The sequence below is a fragment of the Emys orbicularis genome, chromosome 3 (assembly GCF_028017835.1).
Source record: "Emys orbicularis isolate rEmyOrb1 chromosome 3, rEmyOrb1.hap1, whole genome shotgun sequence".
Taxonomy (NCBI): domain Eukaryota; kingdom Metazoa; phylum Chordata; order Testudines; family Emydidae; genus Emys; species Emys orbicularis.
In genome coordinates this window covers 96,851,963-96,872,063 of record NC_088685.1, presented here as the reverse complement: position 1 = coordinate 96,872,063, position 20,101 = coordinate 96,851,963, and the positions used below count along the sequence as shown (strand labels likewise).

Sequence of the window (20,101 nt, the reverse complement as noted above, 5' to 3'; positions counted from 1 at the left end):
TATAATGATCAGGATTTACCTTCAAATAAAGAGTACTTAAGGTATACACATCCTCTAAATAAAAAAATAAATAAAAGGGATTTGGTAGGCAGTGATAATAGTAATTATAACTAATTGAGTATTCTCAAGTTTATGTATTCATATTAAACTAGTTCAGGCAAGAAGTAGATTTACATTTAGACACTAGGTACATGTTGATTAAACATCACTTATTAAAGAAGCAGTATCTCAGATTAAATGGGTAAATACTTTTAGAGCAGATAATAAGTAATAGCTTAGCAATGCAATAACAGTCAATTGAAACAAAGATACAGAGGTCATTCTTTGAAACTGCCAATTGCCTTAACGCTGCTTCAGAAAACTAAATAGCATTCCCTCCTAATCACTGGGTACTCTCTAGGGGATACTGCAAATTATGAGGTAATGTTTTCTCTGGCAAAGTTTATGAAAGGCAAGATATGTACATTTTTAAGGGCAACCGTTCTACATAATATGTGTAGGTAATACTTAGAATAATAGTAGAGCAAGCTATTACTGCACACACTGATTCCGATGTCATTAAAAAACAACATGAAAGTTAGGTGATGAGTAGGGCCTACCAAATTCATGGTCCATTTTGGTCAATTTAAAAGTCATAGGATTTAAAAAATGGTAAATTTCATTATTTCAGCTATTTAAATATGAAATTTTACGGTGTTGTAATTGTAGTGGTTCTGACCCAATAAAGGAGTGCGGGGAAAGGGGGGGTTACAAGGTTATTGTAGGGGGTTGCAGTACTGATACCATTACTTCTGCGCTGCTGCTGGCAGCAGTGCTCCCTTCAGAGCTGGGCAACTGGAGAGCAGTGGCTGCTGGTTGAGCGCCCAGCTCTCAAGGCAGAGACACCACCACCAGCAGCGCAGAAATAAGGGTTGCATAGTATGGTATTGCCACCCTTACTTCTGCGCTGCTGCTGGTGGGGCACCACCTTCAGAGCTGGGCATCCGGCCAACAGGTGCTGCTCTGTAGCCACCCAGCTCTGAAGGCAGCGCAGAAGTAAGGGTGGCAATACTGTACCCCCCTAAAATAACCTTCCAACCCCCTTGCAACTCCCTTTTGGCTCAGGGTTCCGAATTTGAGAAACGCTGGTCTCCCCCGTGAAATCTGTATAGTATATGGTAAAAGCACACAAAAGACCAGATTTCATGGTCCGTGATGTGTTTTTCATCGCTGTGAATTTGGTAGGGCCCTAGTGATGTGTAATGACAAAAGGCACCAGGGCTTAAATAGTCTCAAACTATTTTACACAGAATTAAAACCTAGCAAAGAGAGAGAGTCTTGAATGATCATCCCCCAGATACATGACAAGAAAAGAACAAAGGAGGATGTTCTTCATTGCACCTGTCCATTGGTCTACTCTTGACAGAAGTGAGTTAGAATTAAAAAATGTATTGTTTTTTTTAAAAAAAGGCAAGTCTGGTGTAGCATATTGTGCCTAAGAAATTTGTTACTTTCTGCTTCTGCTCTTGTAAGGCTGTGAATGCTGTGGGAATCCATTATATGGATCTAGCAGTGTTTGACATGCCCAGAATGTTTGCCTTCAAGTGATCAGCTCTCCATAAGTACTTCGGGTCTGATCTTTCGGTATTTATTTGTTTTTTTCTATTTAAGTAATAGTAAAGGAAATGCCTATACCAGAGCTGTAGGTGTCCTGACAATTAATCTAACATTGTAAAACATCCCAAACGTTCAAGTAGGAATAAACTAACTCCATTTCATCAGCTAGCAGTGAATCACTTACAAAACAAAGATCCTTCAAACCACCCATGGCCTACTTGGCCTATTTCAAAGTCAGACTAAGGGGCATTTGAAAACTCCAGATCTCACTGACTTTCCCTGGGATTGTTTATGTTCATCACCTTTGAAAATCAGATCCATGGCATGCTACACAGTTCACAGCAGCCAGAGGTATTTGGTTACACTATTACACCCATAGGATAAAATCTTTGCCCCATTGAAGTCAATAGAATTTTTGCTAGAATTTCACCCATAATATATATCATTGGAAAGTATCAGTTATGTCTTCAATGAACCCTCACAGAACCTAGATCTAGTTACTACCTGGGTCAGTGTTATATAGGAGATCACAGTCATCCCTTATGGCCTTGGAATCTCCGATTTCTCTCCCCCCCCCCCCCCCCCACAGTAGATAGGTGAAAGAGGAACTATTTTTGTTAAATCAAATTTTTCAATCAGTCAAGAGTCATGAATGCGAGACTTACAGTTTGGTGGATGCAAAATCTGAAAATGAAGGAAACACCTATTTCAAAACACCTGTTCAATGTGCAATGGCAAGCAACATTGAAAACAAAATGTTACCACAATAGGACAGAAAATATTGCTGAAAATGTTACATATTATTAAAATATCATAGTATAAGTATTCCCTTGATTAATGTGTTCAGTTCTGATCACCATATGTCCTAGAAGACGATATAGCAGATTTAAAAGGGCACAAAGGTGGTCAACTAATGATCAGAGGCTTGTAAAGACTGCCATGTGGAAGTGCAAGATTATTTAAAAAGAAGACAAGTAAGTGGAGAAATGAGAAACATGAAATCAGTGGTACAGTAAAAATAAATTGGGTGCTGTTACTAACCCTTTCCTATAATACAAGAACAAGAGAACACCTATAATTAAATTGAAAGGCAGCTTATGAAACTGATTATTTATGCATTACATCAAAAGTATTATCTTTAATCTCTGAAACTCCTCTTCCACAAGAGAGAAGGGTTACGATCTTAGTAGGATTCCAAAAAAAAAAAAAAAAAAAAAAAAAAGCATGAAATACATTGTCAATAAGCACATTTATAGTTGCATTAGAAAAGATGAAAAAATGGAACATACAAATCCTCATGTTTCAGGACACAGCTCAACCACTAACTGCCTTAGGCAAGGTCTAAACTAGAAAATATGTCAATATAGCTGTACCAGTATTGCTGAACCGCCAAACCATCCTAGTACAGATGCAGTTTATACTGGCAAGAGTATGCTTTTGCTAGTGTTGCTTATACCAATTCTCTGAGTGAAATAAGCTATGCTGGCAAGAGTACGTATGCCGGTATAACTGCTTCTACGTTAGGGCTTTTGCCAGTGTGAAAAATAGTCATCAAAGTAATCACATACTCTACCAGACATTAGTGTACTAACAAATGTTTCTTAGTGTAGACCTGGCCTAAGAATAGGGAGAAACTTCCTCTATGGGAAGATTAATCTATGATTGCCAATTATGGGCTTTCTTGCACCATCCTCTGAAGCATCTACTGCTGGTCACTGTTAGACATACATGACAAGGTGCACTGCTGGTCTGATTTGGTATGTTAGTGATTATTTGCTTATGCTAATATAATAAATACAGCATTTCCCCTACAGCTATGTGTTAATACTATATTTATATATAATAAACTATATAATAAGAGCTAGTTGGAAAAGGGAATTAGGGAAATTCCTGCTGTAAAAAATCATTTTGAAATTTATTGAATGAAAAATTAGAATTTCCTAAGTGAAATAAACATTTTCATTTTAATTTTGACTTCAAATGCCATTTTTAATCACAAAGTTTGGAATTTAAAATATTTATGGCTCCTCCCCTTTTTTAAAACTGTCCCCCTTTTTTCTATTGGAAAAGCAGTAATTAAGCAACAGTAGACTCAATTTCACAAAAAGTAACACTTTCACTCTTGTTTTTGTTCTCTTTATTATAGGGCAATATGTTACTTGTCTTTTACTGATTTGCTGGGAGTTATTAGCTGCTTTTGTTATTTTAACAGAAACTTCCTTTGTCTTACACCAACTTAAGTCTTGTTAGTGAATGCTGAATAGTGAATTTGACACAATGTACCAAAAAAGGAATAGCCACATTTCAAGTCTGCCAGACTTGCAAACCAAACATCATCTTTAACAGAAACAAATGAAGTGCAATAACATTCTGTACACTTGGGCCAGAAAGATTCCCATTTACCATTGCAGAAGCATGCGTGTTTTGGATCATTACTATAGAGCGCTGCATTTAAAAAAATAAAATAAAAGCAACTTTTAAAAAAAAGTAGGGCAGAGCTGCATATGTATAAACCCTCTCTTTGGGGCTAGTCCTTCTGCTGTTGAAGGCAATTGCACACCTCCCATTTGACTTCATTGGGAACAGGCTCAGGTCGTATATGTTATGCAGTGAAGCAACCCTAACAGATGAGATGAAAATCAGTTATGTTCCAGCCACCCAAGTTTATGACAAGGTAAATCTTATTCACAATGTCTTTAAAGATTGGGATTCAGTTCAATTGCTTCAGGTTCTTAAAAGTTGCTTCTGTTTTTGCTGTTCTATGTGACAGATCTTCATAAATCATTTTTATCCTCTGGAATTCACATATAAACAGTGCTTTCAAAAGCAAATGGAACTAACCCAGTGATGCTGAATGTGTATGGCAGGACATTGACATTTTGTCAGAAAAGTGTAACCTCAATGTGTAAAGTGGCTTTAAGCATCCATGTGCAATGCTGTGCATCATTAGCTCTTTCTTTCTTCACAATGAAAAGTGACATGTCACATAGAACATACAAACAGGGTTTGAGAAAAGTCTTCGTAAGACAAAATTGTTCCAGTGTCTTCGTAAGACAAAATTGTTCCATTGCCCTGTGGGAAACCAGGAAGAGAAGTTTCCATTTACTCCTACTGATGTTCTTTCCGCCAAAATGACAGTATACAATAAACAGGGAGCTTCTTTAATAGATAATGTAATTACAACCAAAGGAACATCATGGTTTGTGTAGCATTATGTCACATTATATAGAAGATATCTAGTTCAGTGTTAATCACATTAGATGTAAGTGACTGCAATACGCATACCTTTGCTAAATTAAACTAATGTTTGCAATATGGTGGTTGAATTCAAATATCATATTAAACTGCATTATGTAATCCAGAATAATAAAACATTACCAGATATTACAGTAAGACAGATGTGTTTGGTACACAGAAATTGCCACACCAGATCAGACCATTGGTCCATCAAATCCAGCAGCCTGTCTGACAGCTGCCCATACCAGATGCTTTGCGGAAACAGCAGCTGCTTCAGTGCTCAGATATTAAAGTGATGAGGTCCATATAAGTACCTAGATAGAGAGAAATATATTCAAAGGTGTAAAATTCCCATTATTGCAGTCAACATCCAGCTGTGAGAAACTTTGAATATATCTTTAAAGAAGGAAAGAAAAAGAACAAGAATAGAAAACATCCCTTTATATAGCTGGAGAATATAATAATCTGGAAAAAGAAAAAAGGGAGCATATTGAATTTTTAAGTTCCAAAAAAGTGTTGGCTCACACAAGTAAAAAAAGAAAGGCAAAGAATATGTGAACTACAAATTGTATATTAGTACATGTCATTTGATCTTCTCTTACTCTCCTCTGCAAAAAAAAAAAAAAAAAAAAGGATTCAAAACAAACAAAAACTCATGTGTTTGTGTGCATATAGTATATGTATACACTCACTCACTCTTAACTCTTGTTAAATAATGTGTGTTCCCACATTATTGTTAGCATGACATAGAACTTACTGTGGTGACAGTATGTAATAATACTAGAATAGGGAAAAAAGCACTCAGAATTATAAGATTGTGATAGATTCACATTATATGAGACCTGTGAAGTTTTGGCTTATCAGATAGGAACTTGAGAGAGAGAGCATTAAAATTCTCTGTAGAACAGGGTAGATACTGTAAAAACATTGTCTAAACATTTGTTTGAGGTGCACAGCTGGAGACTTCATATCTGCACAGAGTAGATGCAAGCATCATGCCTCCAGGAGCTCTGGAGCAAAGGTGCTCATTAGTAGCCCTTGCTAAATCTTTTGAAAAATTGCGGCATGTGGTCCTCCAGCACAGCGTTCCAGGTGGTGTCCAGTGTGAAGATTGGGCGTCGGTGCCTTGGCCAGGCCTCCACTTTACAGATATGCCACCTCTGATGTAGTGAATGCAGCAAGTGGTGTTAGTGCCACTTGCCAGTGCTCAAGGAATGCTGACCACTATGGCTGGCTGCTCTGCAGAAGCAATGAAAAGAAAAGTTCCCAGTGACCTCTCCGTCTTCTAAAGCTTGATCTAGAGCTCACTGAAGTCAGTCAAATTCTTTCAGTTGACTTTAATGCCCCTAATGTAACCATCAATTTGGGAGCAAAATGTGTTTCCTAAATTGAAGAATTATTGGCACACTTCCATTATTATCTAGATGCTTACAGCTCCAGGGTCACATACTTACCTTAGCTTTTTCATTTGGATCTGCAGTGCATTTGTATTAGGTGTTACTGATTATAAATCTAATGCCCATGCAATTATCATTTATCATTAGTGTTTTGCAGGTGTACAGGCTCATTTCTTTTCATGTTCTACTCCGGTGTTTAGCTCTGTATATCTGGCAGTGGCAGCTGGATCTTATAAATTATCAAAATAGGACAGTCAGGTTATGTAATGCACCACAATGTCTTCCTTAGCCATAAAATGCATTGTCATAGATCAAAACCAGGTTCAGAGACAGAAAGCAAAGAGTAGGAGTAAATGGTCAGTTTTTATCATAGCCAAAGGTTAACTGCAGGGTGCTCCTTGATTCTGTACTAAATCCCATGTTGATTAATATTAATGATCTGAAATGGGCATGAGTAATAATGTAGCTGATGAAAGTTATTTAGGTTAGTCAGCACCAGAACGGACTTTGGGGAACTTCAGAGAGATGTAAACAAGCTACATGAATGGGCAACATGATGGCAAATGAAATTCATCCTAATGCACATTGGAGTAATAACTGGCTCTTACACAGCACTTTTCAGCAGTAGATTTCAAAGTGCTTTCCAAAAAGAGGTCTCATCATCCCTATTTTACAGATAGGGAAGCTGAAACACACAGTGGGGAAAAAAACGAGGAGTCCTTGTGGCACCTTAGAGATTAACAAATTTATTTGGGCATAAGCTTTTGTGGGCTACAGCCCACTTCATCGGATGTATGAAGTAAAAAATACAGGAGCAGGTATAAATACATGAAAGGATGGGGGTGCTTCACCAAGTGTTAGGTCAATCTAACGAGATAAATCAATTAACAGTAGGATACCAAGAGAGAAAAAATAACTTTTGAAGTGGTAAGAGAGTGGCCTATTACAGACAGTTGACAAGAAGATGTGAGTAACAGTAGGGAGAAATTAGTATAGGGGAAATTAGGTTTTGTAATGACCCAACCACTTAAAGTCTTTATTCAGGCCTAATCTGATGGTATCTAGTTTGCAAATTAATTCCAGTTCTGCAGCTTCAGGTTGGAGTCTGTTTTTGAAGATTTTTTGTTGTTGAAGAATTGCCACCTTGAGGTCTGTTATTGAGTGACTAGAGAGATTGAAGTGTTCTCCTACTGGTTTTCGCCCACAAAAGCTTATGCCCAAATAAATTTGTTAGTCTCTAAGGTGCCACAAAGATTCCTTGTTTTTTTTTTTTTTTTTTTTTGCTGATACAAACTAACATGGCTACCACTGAAAACAGTGGGAAAAGTGACTTGCCCAAGATCACTCAGCAGGCCTTTGACAGAACCCAGATCCCTAGTCCTAGGCACTATCCTCTAGGCCATACTACAGCATGCTATATTAAACTATTCATATGCAGGGTTCTAACTCTATCAATTGAAGAAAGGGACCCATGCGTCATTGTAGACAGCCTGGTGAAAAGGCAGTCAAAAGGCTAACAAGATGTTAGGATGAATAGGGGATGGAATGGCAAATACTATAATGTGTATAATAATGTCTTTGAATAAATCCAATAGTGCAGCCTCATCTGGAATACTGTATGCAGTACTCATTACTGCATCTCATAAAGGATAGTGCTGACCTAAATAGGGTTCAGAGAGAGTGAGAGGAAGAAACCTTCCTGTGAAGACAGAATGAAATGATTGATATTGTTTACCTTAGAAAGGAAATGAATAAGAGGGAGCATGGTCAAAGTATATAAAATAATGAATATTATAGAGAATTGAGATCAGGAACTTCTGTTCTTCATGTCTCATAACATGAGAACAAGGGGATATTCAATGAAAGTAAAAGTTGGGAAATTCAAAACTGATACTTTTTTACGAAACATGTAAGTAAACCTTAGAACTCATTACTACAGGAAACCAAGAACTTAAAAATATTCACAAAGGGATTGGATACTTACGCAGATATCAAGAATATCAAAAATTTCCATAATTAATTAAAACAAATTTTTGGAAGATTATTGAACTTTATGCTTCACGGCTTAAGCCAATCTCTAAATATCAGAGATCAAGATGGGATTTATGTTAGAGGTAGAGGTAAATTATCCCACATCTACCTACTGTGGATTTCTTATACTTTCCTCTGAAATCTCTGGTACTGACAGGATACAGGACTAGATAGACCTTGAATCTGATCCACTATGAAAATTCCCATGTTCCTAAGAACTACAGGAGGGGATTCCTATGTTTTTTGCTCCTGAGTGGTACCTACTAGACATGCAAACTTAGATTAGGGAGCCTTGAGAATGGAAGGTGTGCTCTTATTTAAAGTTTACCTTCTTTTGTATCCAGTCTAAATTAACTGGTAATGTTTGTATTTCCATCAATGGAGGAATGATAAGCAAGTTGTATGGTTTTGGAAGAGGACTGAATGACTGGTGATCAGCTGGAGATGCTAGGATTAAAAGATTACTTACCCCATCTCTACTTACTCCTGTCTGACATATAATATGGGGCTTGCTAGATAGTTAAACTCAGGATTTTTTCCCTCAAAATGGTCTTATCAAGGAAGAATAAAAACAGGCAACAGCATTTCTGGTAAAGGTTTTGTATTGCCCAATTCATCATTCTGCTTTATTTAATGCCCTCCCCTGCCCTAATTTCATGTCCAGCAAAGATGTATTACCCCACATTTGCTCTCAGAAATTAAGCTGGCTTTTATCCAGTGTAGACCAAATTCCCTAGATAAGCCATCCATTTTTAAAAGATACAAACTCATTGCTCAGCTCCTGGAATTATGGTCTTTGTGCACTCGGTCATTATTCCTTGTCATTATAAGTTTAAGTCAGAGCATTTGATCAGAGAAATGCTATTGGCAATGGTAGTCAGCATGATGTCTCTTCTGCCTCATGAGATTTGTAGAGCATTTACAGTACGTGTCATCAGGAAAAAAAAAAAGTTGATTCCCTTATATACTGGTCACTGGTAAAATACAGGATTTGCAAATAGATACCATATAGTGATAGTACAACAATTTTTCACTATATATTTTGAATAGGAAATATCTGTGGTAATTGTGATAACAAACAAGGTTTTTACTATATGATACCCCATCTTTGCGGGGGTGGGGGAGAGGGAATAAAATCAACTGTAATGACTATTTTCTGAAAGGCAAGAGCCTGATTCTCCGGTGCTTCAAAATTTGTGCAGTCAGTTACATTCAAGCAAAGTGAGTAGAAAATGGACCACACCCTGCCACCCTCCATAAGGCTACTTTACACAACACAAGCAGCACTAAGCAGCCCTATAACCAGCTTTCCCTGCTACACAAAGATTCGTCTGGTACAGAGGAATATTCAGGTAGCTTATATCTTCTAAGTTTGGGATGTGTCTGGCTGTAATAATGGCCCCTTGGGACAGAGGGACATTACCTGGTGACATAGCTTAGAGACACCCTAAGGCTGCACTAAATTGGGCCAAAGACTGATTGAGTTTTGAATCATCTCCCAGCCACAGATATTGGGAATGGAGTGCAAAAGTGGCATATAGCCAATTCTGTCCCTTCCCCTCTAGCCCTGTCCTGAGTGCTGCTCAGCCAGACTCATGGGCCTGGTCTAGTGGAAGTAAAAGATTGTACACCAATTTTGCATTAGTTTTGCACTGGTGTGAATGCATGCAATACATTAAATGCATAGCCAGCCAGACCCCAACTCAGAAGATTCAGAGATTCAATTCAGAAATATCCTCCAAACTTCAGATGTTTATCTGAAATTAATTTGAATTTATGCAAACATTTAGAGGTCATTTCTCTTCTACCTCAACACATCCATCCCTCCTCCTTCCATTCTTCTCGCTTCCACTTCAATTCAACCATGTTCTCCATTAATTCATTAGCACTTATTTGTATTACTAGAGGCCCAAATCAGAATCAGGACCAGAGTCTGCTAGGCTGGTCTTACTCCTAAAGGAATTATAATCTTAAAACAAAGTAGGTGAGTATAATACACAATAGGAATGGATATAAGATCACATATCTACAAAGGTCATTGTGCTCACAGATTGAACCAAAGCTCTCAGTCGTCTGACTCTCCCCAGCCTTGAACCTGGTCAATAAGTTTATTCTGACTTGGTAGTGACCTCAGCTTCAAGAACCCTTGCCACCATTCCACCTCCAAACATAGTGATCACTGGCTAATCCTCCAGCCTGGCCTAGTAACTCCTGCTGTTTCTCAGTTTTTGCCCAGCTTCCCACCCAGTAGCCAACAGATTAACAGGATATTTTTTCAGATATACCACACAGTCTGCTCCAGGGTCTTGGCATATCTAATAATCTAGGGCTGGCTGCTCTTTTCATATATCATATATTATGGAGTTTCAGCTGATCAGTGGCATTACAAGATACATCATGCTTCTCTAGCCACCTAAGTCCAGCCCAAAGAGATTTGAAGGTAGCTGCCAGCCTAGCAGAGACATTAATGCCTGCTTGGAAACCCAAAGTAGACTTCAGGGTCTCAGCATAGGTTGTTGGATGTTGAAGATTGGTTAGAGGGTATTTATCTGCACTGGTGTTGAGCTTAAAAGTGTGTTATTTAGTTCACTTCAGTCTTTGGACAGTGGTGTTTGCTTTTTCTCTTCCTCCCTTCCTTCTCTGATCTGATTCACCCATCTGCACTATAGGACAGATTCCCAGCTGCTGTAAATTAGCATTACTCCATTGCCTTCTGCGTAGCTGTGCTGAGGATCTGCTTTATAGGTTCATGCCTCAAGAGAGTAAACAGTTTCTGGTTAAAAACAGTGGGTAAAATGGATGATAGGTAATACCAAATGTAATACTCTAAATATATGAACTAATGTCTGTGGAAGAATAACTCCCCCTGAAGATTAAGGTAGTTAGATTGATGAGAGGATCCTACCAGATTCTTAAGAGAACTTTAATTTAGAGCTGCATAGAAAATGGTTTTCCGTCCTATAAATCGTTTTGAGATTTTGAAATGTTTTCCCATCTTGAATCAGAATGAAAAGTCAAAAATCACAAAAATATTTGCCAACCAAAAAAAAAAAAAAAAAAAGGGGGGGGGGGAGGGGAAGAATGGTTATTCTGTGGGAAGGGCTCTCCATTTATTTTTTTGTTGACAGGTTTCAATTTCATCCCAATTCAGAATTGGAAAACTTTAAAAATAGTGAATAACATTGCAGGACAGAAAAACCATTTCTTCCCTAATTCTAGTTGTAGGTACATAGAATTTGCAATGAATATGGGAAATTTACTGAAAACCCTCAGTAGCAAGTTCTAATTAACTTCTGTGTACTTTATCTATCTGTAATATGGGTACAAATAAATAATATCCATTTTACAGAATTGTGTGAGATTTAATGAATTAATTACTGTAAAGCATTGTTGACATCCTCAGATAAGTCAACTGATAAGTACATAAAATTATTACAGTGGAGTATGTATTACTATTAATTATCTTACTCGAAGTACTGCAGGACTGTCAATTCTAACAGACTTTTTTAGCTGAGAGATGGTATAAAAACTGAGTAACAAAAATAAGACACAAATTGAAATGGATGAATTTTTGTTTTTGTAATTTTAACTTCTAAAAATATTTTTCTTAATATTTTTCTCAGAACCTGAAGTCAAAAAAGAAGAAAAACCAGCAAAACCAGGTAACAGTTTATACACTTCAATGGGTGATAGATACAGAATAGCTACTCGCACCAGATCGTAAATTAGGAGCCAAAGCCAATATTTTCAGCCCTGTGTGCCTAAAGTTAGGCTACTAAATCCATATTTAAGCACCTAGGCTGAATGTTCAAAACTGCCTTAGGGATTGAGGAGCACAGGACCCACTTTCAATGGGGCTTATGTTTTTAAGTTACTTAGGAGCTTTTGAAATTTTTACCCAAAATGACTTTCCCCGGGACTTAGCCCAAACCTTGCCATTGGTTACGGTTTTGTAACCCCACTCAAAAATGAAAATTGAGGGCATACTTTTAAATTAAAGAAAATATATATATTTATTTAGTAACACCACTTTAAAGTATTTACTTTGTTACTTGTACATCACTTTAGTTACTATTATTACAATATGTTAAGCACTTTTTGCTAGTGTTAAAATATAACAGTACAGACCACAGAATTTCGTAAAACAGGGAACACAGACTATGCTTCAAAGACTTCCCCATCTTCTTTCCCCATTTTATCTTCCTTCTGAAGTGATTATTCTGAAGGCTTCATCCTGTGTGTCTATCTCAGCATATAAATGAGAGGGAGGAAAGATTGTCTTGTGGTTAAACCTCTACAGTCAGAGTCTGTAGGCCTGAGTTTTATTCCCATCCTTGTCACTGATCTGCTGTATGCCTTTGGACAAGTCATTTAATCTGAATCTCAATTTCCGCATCTGTAAATATTAATACACCTCTACCCTGATATAACGCTGTTCTCAGGAGCCAAAAAATCTTACCGCGTTATATTGAACTTGCTTTGATCTGCCGAAACGCGCAGCCCCGCCCCCCCAGAGCGCTGCTTTACCGCATTATATCCAAATTCGTGTTATATCGGGTCGCGTTATATCGGGGTAGAGGTGTATTTATATAATATTAGACATACCTCCCCTGAGGGTGAATCTTTGTAAAGAGTTTTGCGATCCATCCATGGCAGGCATTCTGTATAACTTAGGTTAAAAATGCTGTTGGTATTATTTATCATTAATTTTAGACATGAAGAATGGCATTTTTCCCCCTATTTCAGCTCCAGTGAAAAGTGAAGGTGAGAAGAAAGGTAAATCAATTATTTTCTCTTTACTGAAGTTCATTTCAGCTTTTGATTGCAGTAAGAAATGTTTCTTTCATACAATGACACATTTGAGATGATGCACATCACCTCATGTGCTACCATAAAACAGCTTTATTCAGTCCTACTGTGATAACACAATTGTCATTTCCAGTTCTGTTGGTTCATTTTTACTACAGGCCAAGACAGCCCACAACCCAATATCAGACACTTCAATTTTTCTGACTAGGAAGAAAATGAAAGGCTCTTGTTATCATGTTATAATACATGAGAGAGAAAAAAACTTTCTATGCACTGTGTATACTGGTTTGATTGTTTCTTCTTCACAAAATGTGCTCTCCTATGTTTGTTTCATTTCCCCCTTTTGGATCTATATGTAACATGAATGCATGCCACTGTTGGCATTACATTTGATATTTGAGCTGTAAGGGCCTGATCCAAAGCACATTGAAATCAATGGAAAGACTCCCATTGGATCAGACCTTAAAACATCATGTGACTCTAAGTGCTCTCTTTAATGTCATCTCTCAAATGAACCTTTATGTAACAACATAAAGTGTACTAGACTGCACCCAAACTACCTTATTTCAGTTACAAACAGAGCCTTTGGCGGAAAAAGTACTTTGGACATTTAAATTAGTATTTTATTTAAAATATTTGGCTATATAAAATTTCAGTGATAATCTTATTGGGGAGATATATATTAAAAATAAAATAACCCTTTTGGATCTGATTTTGCTTTGTTACCCTAGGGTAAACCTGGAATAATTCTGTTGATTTTAACTGAGTAATTTGGGATTTAAACATGTGTAACGGACAGCAGAATTTGGTGCTGCACTATTATTATTTCTGAAACACTTTGGCAAATTTTTAAATGATGCTTTCAAAAGAAAGGGCTTGGCACTCAGTCATATTGCTGAAAAATGGAATCAGTTTCTACTATTCAGCAAGTGATTTTTAATCTTGCTATTTATTTTTATGTTATATGTATATACAGTTATAAATTAAATGAAAAAAATGTAGTTCTCATCAGCTTTAATGGCTCACGGGTGAAATCTTGGCTCCATTGAAGTTGATGGCAAAACTCCCATTAACTTCAGTGGGGCCAGGATTTCACTCCATGAGTTTAACTGAATGCTGTTGTTCCTTCTGGTTATGCAAAATAACAGTGCTAAATAAGTATCCAGTGCAGTGGTTTATCCATGGACTAATTTGCAACAATCGAGGCACGGAAAGTAGCTCAAGGGAGGGAGAGTCAGAGCAGTGGCAGAAGCACTTACAGCACTTGGTTTTAAGCCATCAGACCACTTGCTGTGATCACACTCTTGAACTTATCACATTCATTGCTAGATCCTGAACTGAAAGACAGGAAGGAATAAGGTAATTGCCTTGTGAGGTAGGATGCTAATGCTGTAAGACTTGCCCCTGGTTATGGATCTATCATTTAGAAAGAAATGTTAGGGGAATTTGCTATTTAGGATCCCATTTCAAAGAGATTAATATTTTCCCCTCTTTTTCCATAATTATTTTTCTCTCCCCTGCCATGGTCTCTCCCCACAGAAATAAGAAAATATGCATTTTTTACAGACTATTCTTAAGTCAAATAAAATGCTTTCACATTTCATTTACCTTTGTAATTTTTATATACTGTTTCTGTTGATTATTTTCTCTTCTACTCTGTCCTCATATCTTCTCCTTCACTGAGATAATTTTTGCAGCAAGGGCACATGGAGAAACTCTCAGATAGGTATCTGAGCAAGAGCAAGCTGTATTTAATGCACAGCTCTTTCCACTGACCTACCTTTCACCAGTATGGAGGGTCAAGTTGAAGGAAAGGCTCACCTTTGTCTTTTAAATATTGTTTTTGCTTTAGATATTTTTGGACCCCACCATTAAGTCTCTCCTCAGTTTTAGAATGTCAAACACCTAGGGCAGCTGGGGGAGAAACAGCAGTAGGGAGTACAGACAGGCTGTTGATACAACTGCCAGTACCAAACAAAATTTGCAACCTAAGGAAGCGGGAGATGTTACCTCCAACAGGTATCTACTTATCTGTGTGGCTTGAAAGAAACAACCTGGCTCTTGTCATACTTTAATTTCAACTGCTCTGTGATGCATACATGGAGAACATTGTGTTTTAGTGGCAACCTCCCACCTATTACCACCTTTTTGCTTATTCTATCATTCTCCAAAATTTGCCCAAGGCTAAAAATGTGTTTCTCTGACTAGCAATAACATTCAGGAACATTTTGCTAGTTTTGCTTAAGAATATTTTTTTTCCACAGCTGTAAAAATAATAGATGTGCGTAGCATCTGATCTAAAATTGACTGGCTCATTACCTAAAATGTATCTGGCTACCTACACACTTGAGTTCAATTAGGACTATATCATCTTGCATGCACGTCACATTGCAAACATAAACCATACTGTATATGCAGCCTTCTCCAATTATTCCTTTCTTATTTAAATATACACTCTTCATCTAGGAAAGCAAGAATAATGAGACATACAGAGAGACAAGTAGTCATAAAAAATGAAGGGGTGAAGATGGAGTGACACTTTCTAATGATGGTACATAATGTGTATAGCATATATCAAATATGAAGGAATATGAAAGATAAAAAAAGAGCAGAATTAGGCAGGTGAAAGCTAACGTAATTAATCTGTGCTTCCAAGTGTGAGTAATACTTACATGGAATTCTGAGGCACAGTTTTTGCATGTGAATGATGTTCTAGCCTCTTCAGTTCAAAAAGAAGGGCTATCTTAGACCTGTGTGACCTGAGCCCTGGAAAATAGACTCAGCTTCAGCTGTGCACTTTGTGACTTATTTTAGTGAAAGAGAGTTCCTGGATCAGTGAGATGAGAGTTTAAATGTGTCAGTTTCTAAAGGGAATGAGGGAATACATCATTCAAACCCTTCATATGAAAGAATTTCTTAAGCCATAGCATGGACAAAGTGGAGAAATTAAGTCAAAGTAATTTACTTTCCTCTGAGGTGTGAACACCCTACTCCCCTCACAAGCAATGTAACTTACATCAACTTAAAGTGCTGTCTACACCGCGCTATGTCAGCGGGAGATGCTCTCCTGTTGACATAGCTTCTGCCTCTCATTAAGGTGGAGTAATTATGCGATGGGGGAGTGCTCTCCTGTCAGCATAGTGCGTCTTCACCAGACACGCTAATTCAATGCCACTACATTGATGCAGGAGTGAAGACAAGCCCAACATTCAAATCTCAGTGCATTGGAAGTTGCAGTTCAGGGGAACTGGGACAGTCCAGTAGATTGGTGATGGGATATAGAGCCCTTCCTCTTTTGGGCACCTCTCCAAATACAGCAAGTCTTTAGCAACTCACTTCACACAGACCACCAATCTCTGTTAGATCTGACTGGAGAAACTTTGATAGAACAATATTTTGTTGCAATATGCCAGTGGTTGGCAACCTTTCAGGAGTGGTGTGCCGAGTCTTCATTTATTCACTCTAATATAAGGTTTTGCGTGCCAGTAATACATTAACGTTTTTAGAAGGTCTCTTTCTATAAGTCTATAATATATAACGAAACTATTGTTGTATGTAAAGTAAATAAGGTTTATAAAATGTTTAAGAAGCTTCATTTAAAATTAAATTAAAATGCAGAGCCCCCGGACCGGTGGCCAGGACCCGGGCAGTGTGAGTGTCACTGAAAATCAGCTCGCGTGCCGCCTTTGGCACGCGTGCCATAGGTTGCCTACCCCTGGAATATGCAGTTCCATCAGAACTGAAATGCTTCATGAAATTGGGTCCGTTTGGCCAACATTTAGTTTTGGAAGAAAACCAAAGAGAAAATATTCCAACAACGTCAAAAACGTTCAGAATGAAAGGTTTTGATTTTTCTTTTTAAGTGACTTTGTTTTAAATTTTGTATTAAATTATATATATTATTACAAAAATGTGAAGTTCTTTCAAAACAAAAAATCAAAATGTTTCATTCTGAACATATTGAATTATTACTATTACATATTATAATATACAATTTCTTTAAAGAAAACTGAAATCCAAACAAATGGTTTCAAATGATCTGAAATTCAGACAATTTCAAAAAATGTCCTTCATGGAGAATTTCCAAATTTTCAGTTTTCATTCCCATTCAGAACTAATCCAAATTTTTAATCCTTCACACAACAGACCTTCCAACCTTCGCACAGCTCTAATCTCAGTCCATTTTATATCACCCCCATCACTCATACATTTGTTGACAGTATTCAGGACTGAATAGGAATGGCAGCTGAATCACCGTGACACATTCACAATGTTGTCTTTCCGGGTCTTTGTTAGGGCACAATATCAGGGCATTTTAGGAAGTCTGGCATTGACAGTCTGCGCTGCACTGGGGCTAGATTGTGTAACCCATATACACATTGTTGGTGAGCGCTTACATGAGTAGTCCCATTAAAGTCAATAGGACGACTTGTAAGTGAAATGTATCCCAGTGTACACAGGGCTTGCACAAGCCCTGTGATCCCCAGTGGAGCCATATTGGAACACCTAAATAGGACACAAGTGGTGCACAGGCCTTGTAAGGAGGAATTTAACTGTGTAAATGCAAAACAACATGAGTAATGGTTGCAGAATCTAGCCCCTTGTGAACAAAAAGAGGACTTCACTCTTCAGTGCTATTGGTCTAGCATCTTCCACCAACACTAAATTCATTTAAAAATAGTTAAGAGAATTAATAAATAAGCCCAGCTTATACGTAACACAGAAGATGAAGCAATAGGAAAATATGTGGGATGTAATTTTGATGGATAGAAAGCTGTCTAGATCGTCGGGCTCAACGGGTAGTGATCAATGGCTCCATGTCTAGTTGGCAGCTGGTTTCAAGCGGAGTGCCCCAAGGGTCGGTCCTGGGACCGGTTTTGTTTAATATCTTTATTAATGATCTGGAGGATGGTGTGGACTGCACTCTCAGCAAGTTTGCAGATGACACTAAACTGGGAGGTGTGGTAGATACACTGGAGGGTAGGGATCGGATACAGAGAGACCTAGACAAATTAGAGGATTGTGCCAAAAAAAACCTGATGAGGTTCAACAAGGACAAGTGCAGAGTCCTGCACTTAGGACGGAAGAATCCTATGCACTGCTACAGACTAGGGACCGAATGGCTAGGTAGCAGTTCTGCAGAAAAGGACCTAGGGGTCATAGTGGATATGAAGCTGGATATGAGTCAACAGTGTGCTCTTGTTGCCAAGAAGGCTAACGGCATTTTGGGCTGTATAAGTAGGGACATTGCCAGCAGATCGAGGAACGTGATCGTTCCCCTTTATTCGAGATTGGTGAGGCCTCATCTGGAGTACTGTGTCCAGTTTTGGGCCCCACACTACAAGAAGGATGTGGAAAAATTGGAAAGAGTCCAGCGGAGGGCAACAAAAATGATTAGGGGACTGGAGCACATGACTTATGAGGAGAGGCTGAGAGAACTGGGATTGTTTAGTCTGCAGAAGAGAAGAATGAGGGGGGATTTGATAGCTGCTTTCAACTCCCTGAAGGGAGGTTCCAAAGAGGATGGATCTAGACTGTTCTCAGTGGTGGCAGATGACAGAACAAGGAGCAATGGTCTCAAGTTGCAGTGGGGGAGGTCTAGGTTGGATATTAGGAAACACTATTTCACTAGGAGGGTGGTGAAGCACTGGAATGGGTTACCTAGGGAGGTGGTGGAATCTCCTTCCTTGGAGGTTTTTAAGGCCCGGCTTGACAAAGCCCTGGCTGGGATGATTTAGTTGGGAATTGGTCCTGCTTTGAGCAGGGGGTTGGACTAGATGATCTCCTGAGGTCCCTTCCAACCCTGATATTCTATGATTCTATGATCCTGTTATAATGAATATGTGATGGCATAGTAAATCTGCAGAAATGTGTTAGCCAATATCACACAAGTGAAGTATGGGGAATAGAACACAGACACTCCAGCTCCAAAATGCAAGCCTCTGCCACATGAGCTAAAAGACAATCTCTACCAATTACTACTAGTGGCTTTTATCCTTTGGCAATTACTCAAGATTAGTGGTGCACACTGATAAATATATATTGGTTAGACACCAAATATATATTGGTTAGACACCATCCCCTCTACTTATGTGGAAAAATCAAGATATTCCACAAACTGAAGACGACCCAGACAGTAATGGATTTAGGACTGCTTAGGTCCCATGCTGACTAGATAAATTGAAAGGAAGTCTTCCTGTTATTGAAGCAGCTGGCCATGACAGTATGGATACAGTATAGTTGAACATGCCAGTTTAGTAATATGACTTAAGTCTCCATTGTATATAGATTACTATATCTGTATTTACCTAACATGCCATACTGCTCTAAAAAAGTGATAGGTAGGAAGTTGTAGCCCGATCTATAGATTATGTATATATTGATTACTTAAGAATCCTCAGTAATCACTTTGAGAGTTGACAGGTTCTTATCCTAAGATCAGGCACAGTATTATTAAAATTATTATATAGTTGGGAACCCCGATGTGCACAGTTGCACTACTTACACTACAGGAACTCCTCTGTATTTACAGGTTTCAGTGGTAGCTGTGTTAGTCTGTATCAGCAAAAAGAACAAGGAGTACTTGTGGCACCTTAGAGACTAACAAATTTATTTAAGCATAAGCTTTTGTGGGCTAAAACCCACTTCATCGGATGCATGCAGTGGAAAATACAGTAGGAAGATATATATATACACACAGAGAGAACATGAAAAAATGGGTGTTGTCATACCAGCTATAACTAGTGTAATCAGTTAAGGTGGGCTATTGTCAGCTAGAAAAAAAAAAACTTTTGTAGTGATAATGAGGATGGCCCATTTCCAACAATTGACAAGAAGGTGTGAGTAACAGTAGGGGGAATAATTCTACTTTGTGTAATGACCCATCCACTCCCAGTCTTTATTCAAGCCTAATTTTAGCGCAGCCACAAATACCCCAACTCAGTAAAGTAGATAAAGATACTATAGAACGTACATCTGCACATCCATATACACCATCCCTTGCAGAACAACCTGAAATGCTAGCCCATCAT

The 20,101-nt window shown here is 38.1% G+C and overlaps 1 protein-coding gene across 1 annotated transcript in view; it reads left to right on the top strand.

Annotated features, from left to right (window-relative positions):
* The window catches only part of TRDN (triadin), a 261,031-nt gene that overhangs the window by 185,018 nt on the left and 55,912 nt on the right, over positions 1-20,101 (top strand). Inside the window, exons 31-32 of the mRNA XM_065401998.1 lie at positions 11,885-11,923; positions 13,008-13,037. Coding sequence (XP_065258070.1) covers positions 11,885-11,923; positions 13,008-13,037 — 69 coding nt within the window. The remainder of the gene's footprint in view (positions 1-11,884; positions 11,924-13,007; positions 13,038-20,101) is intronic.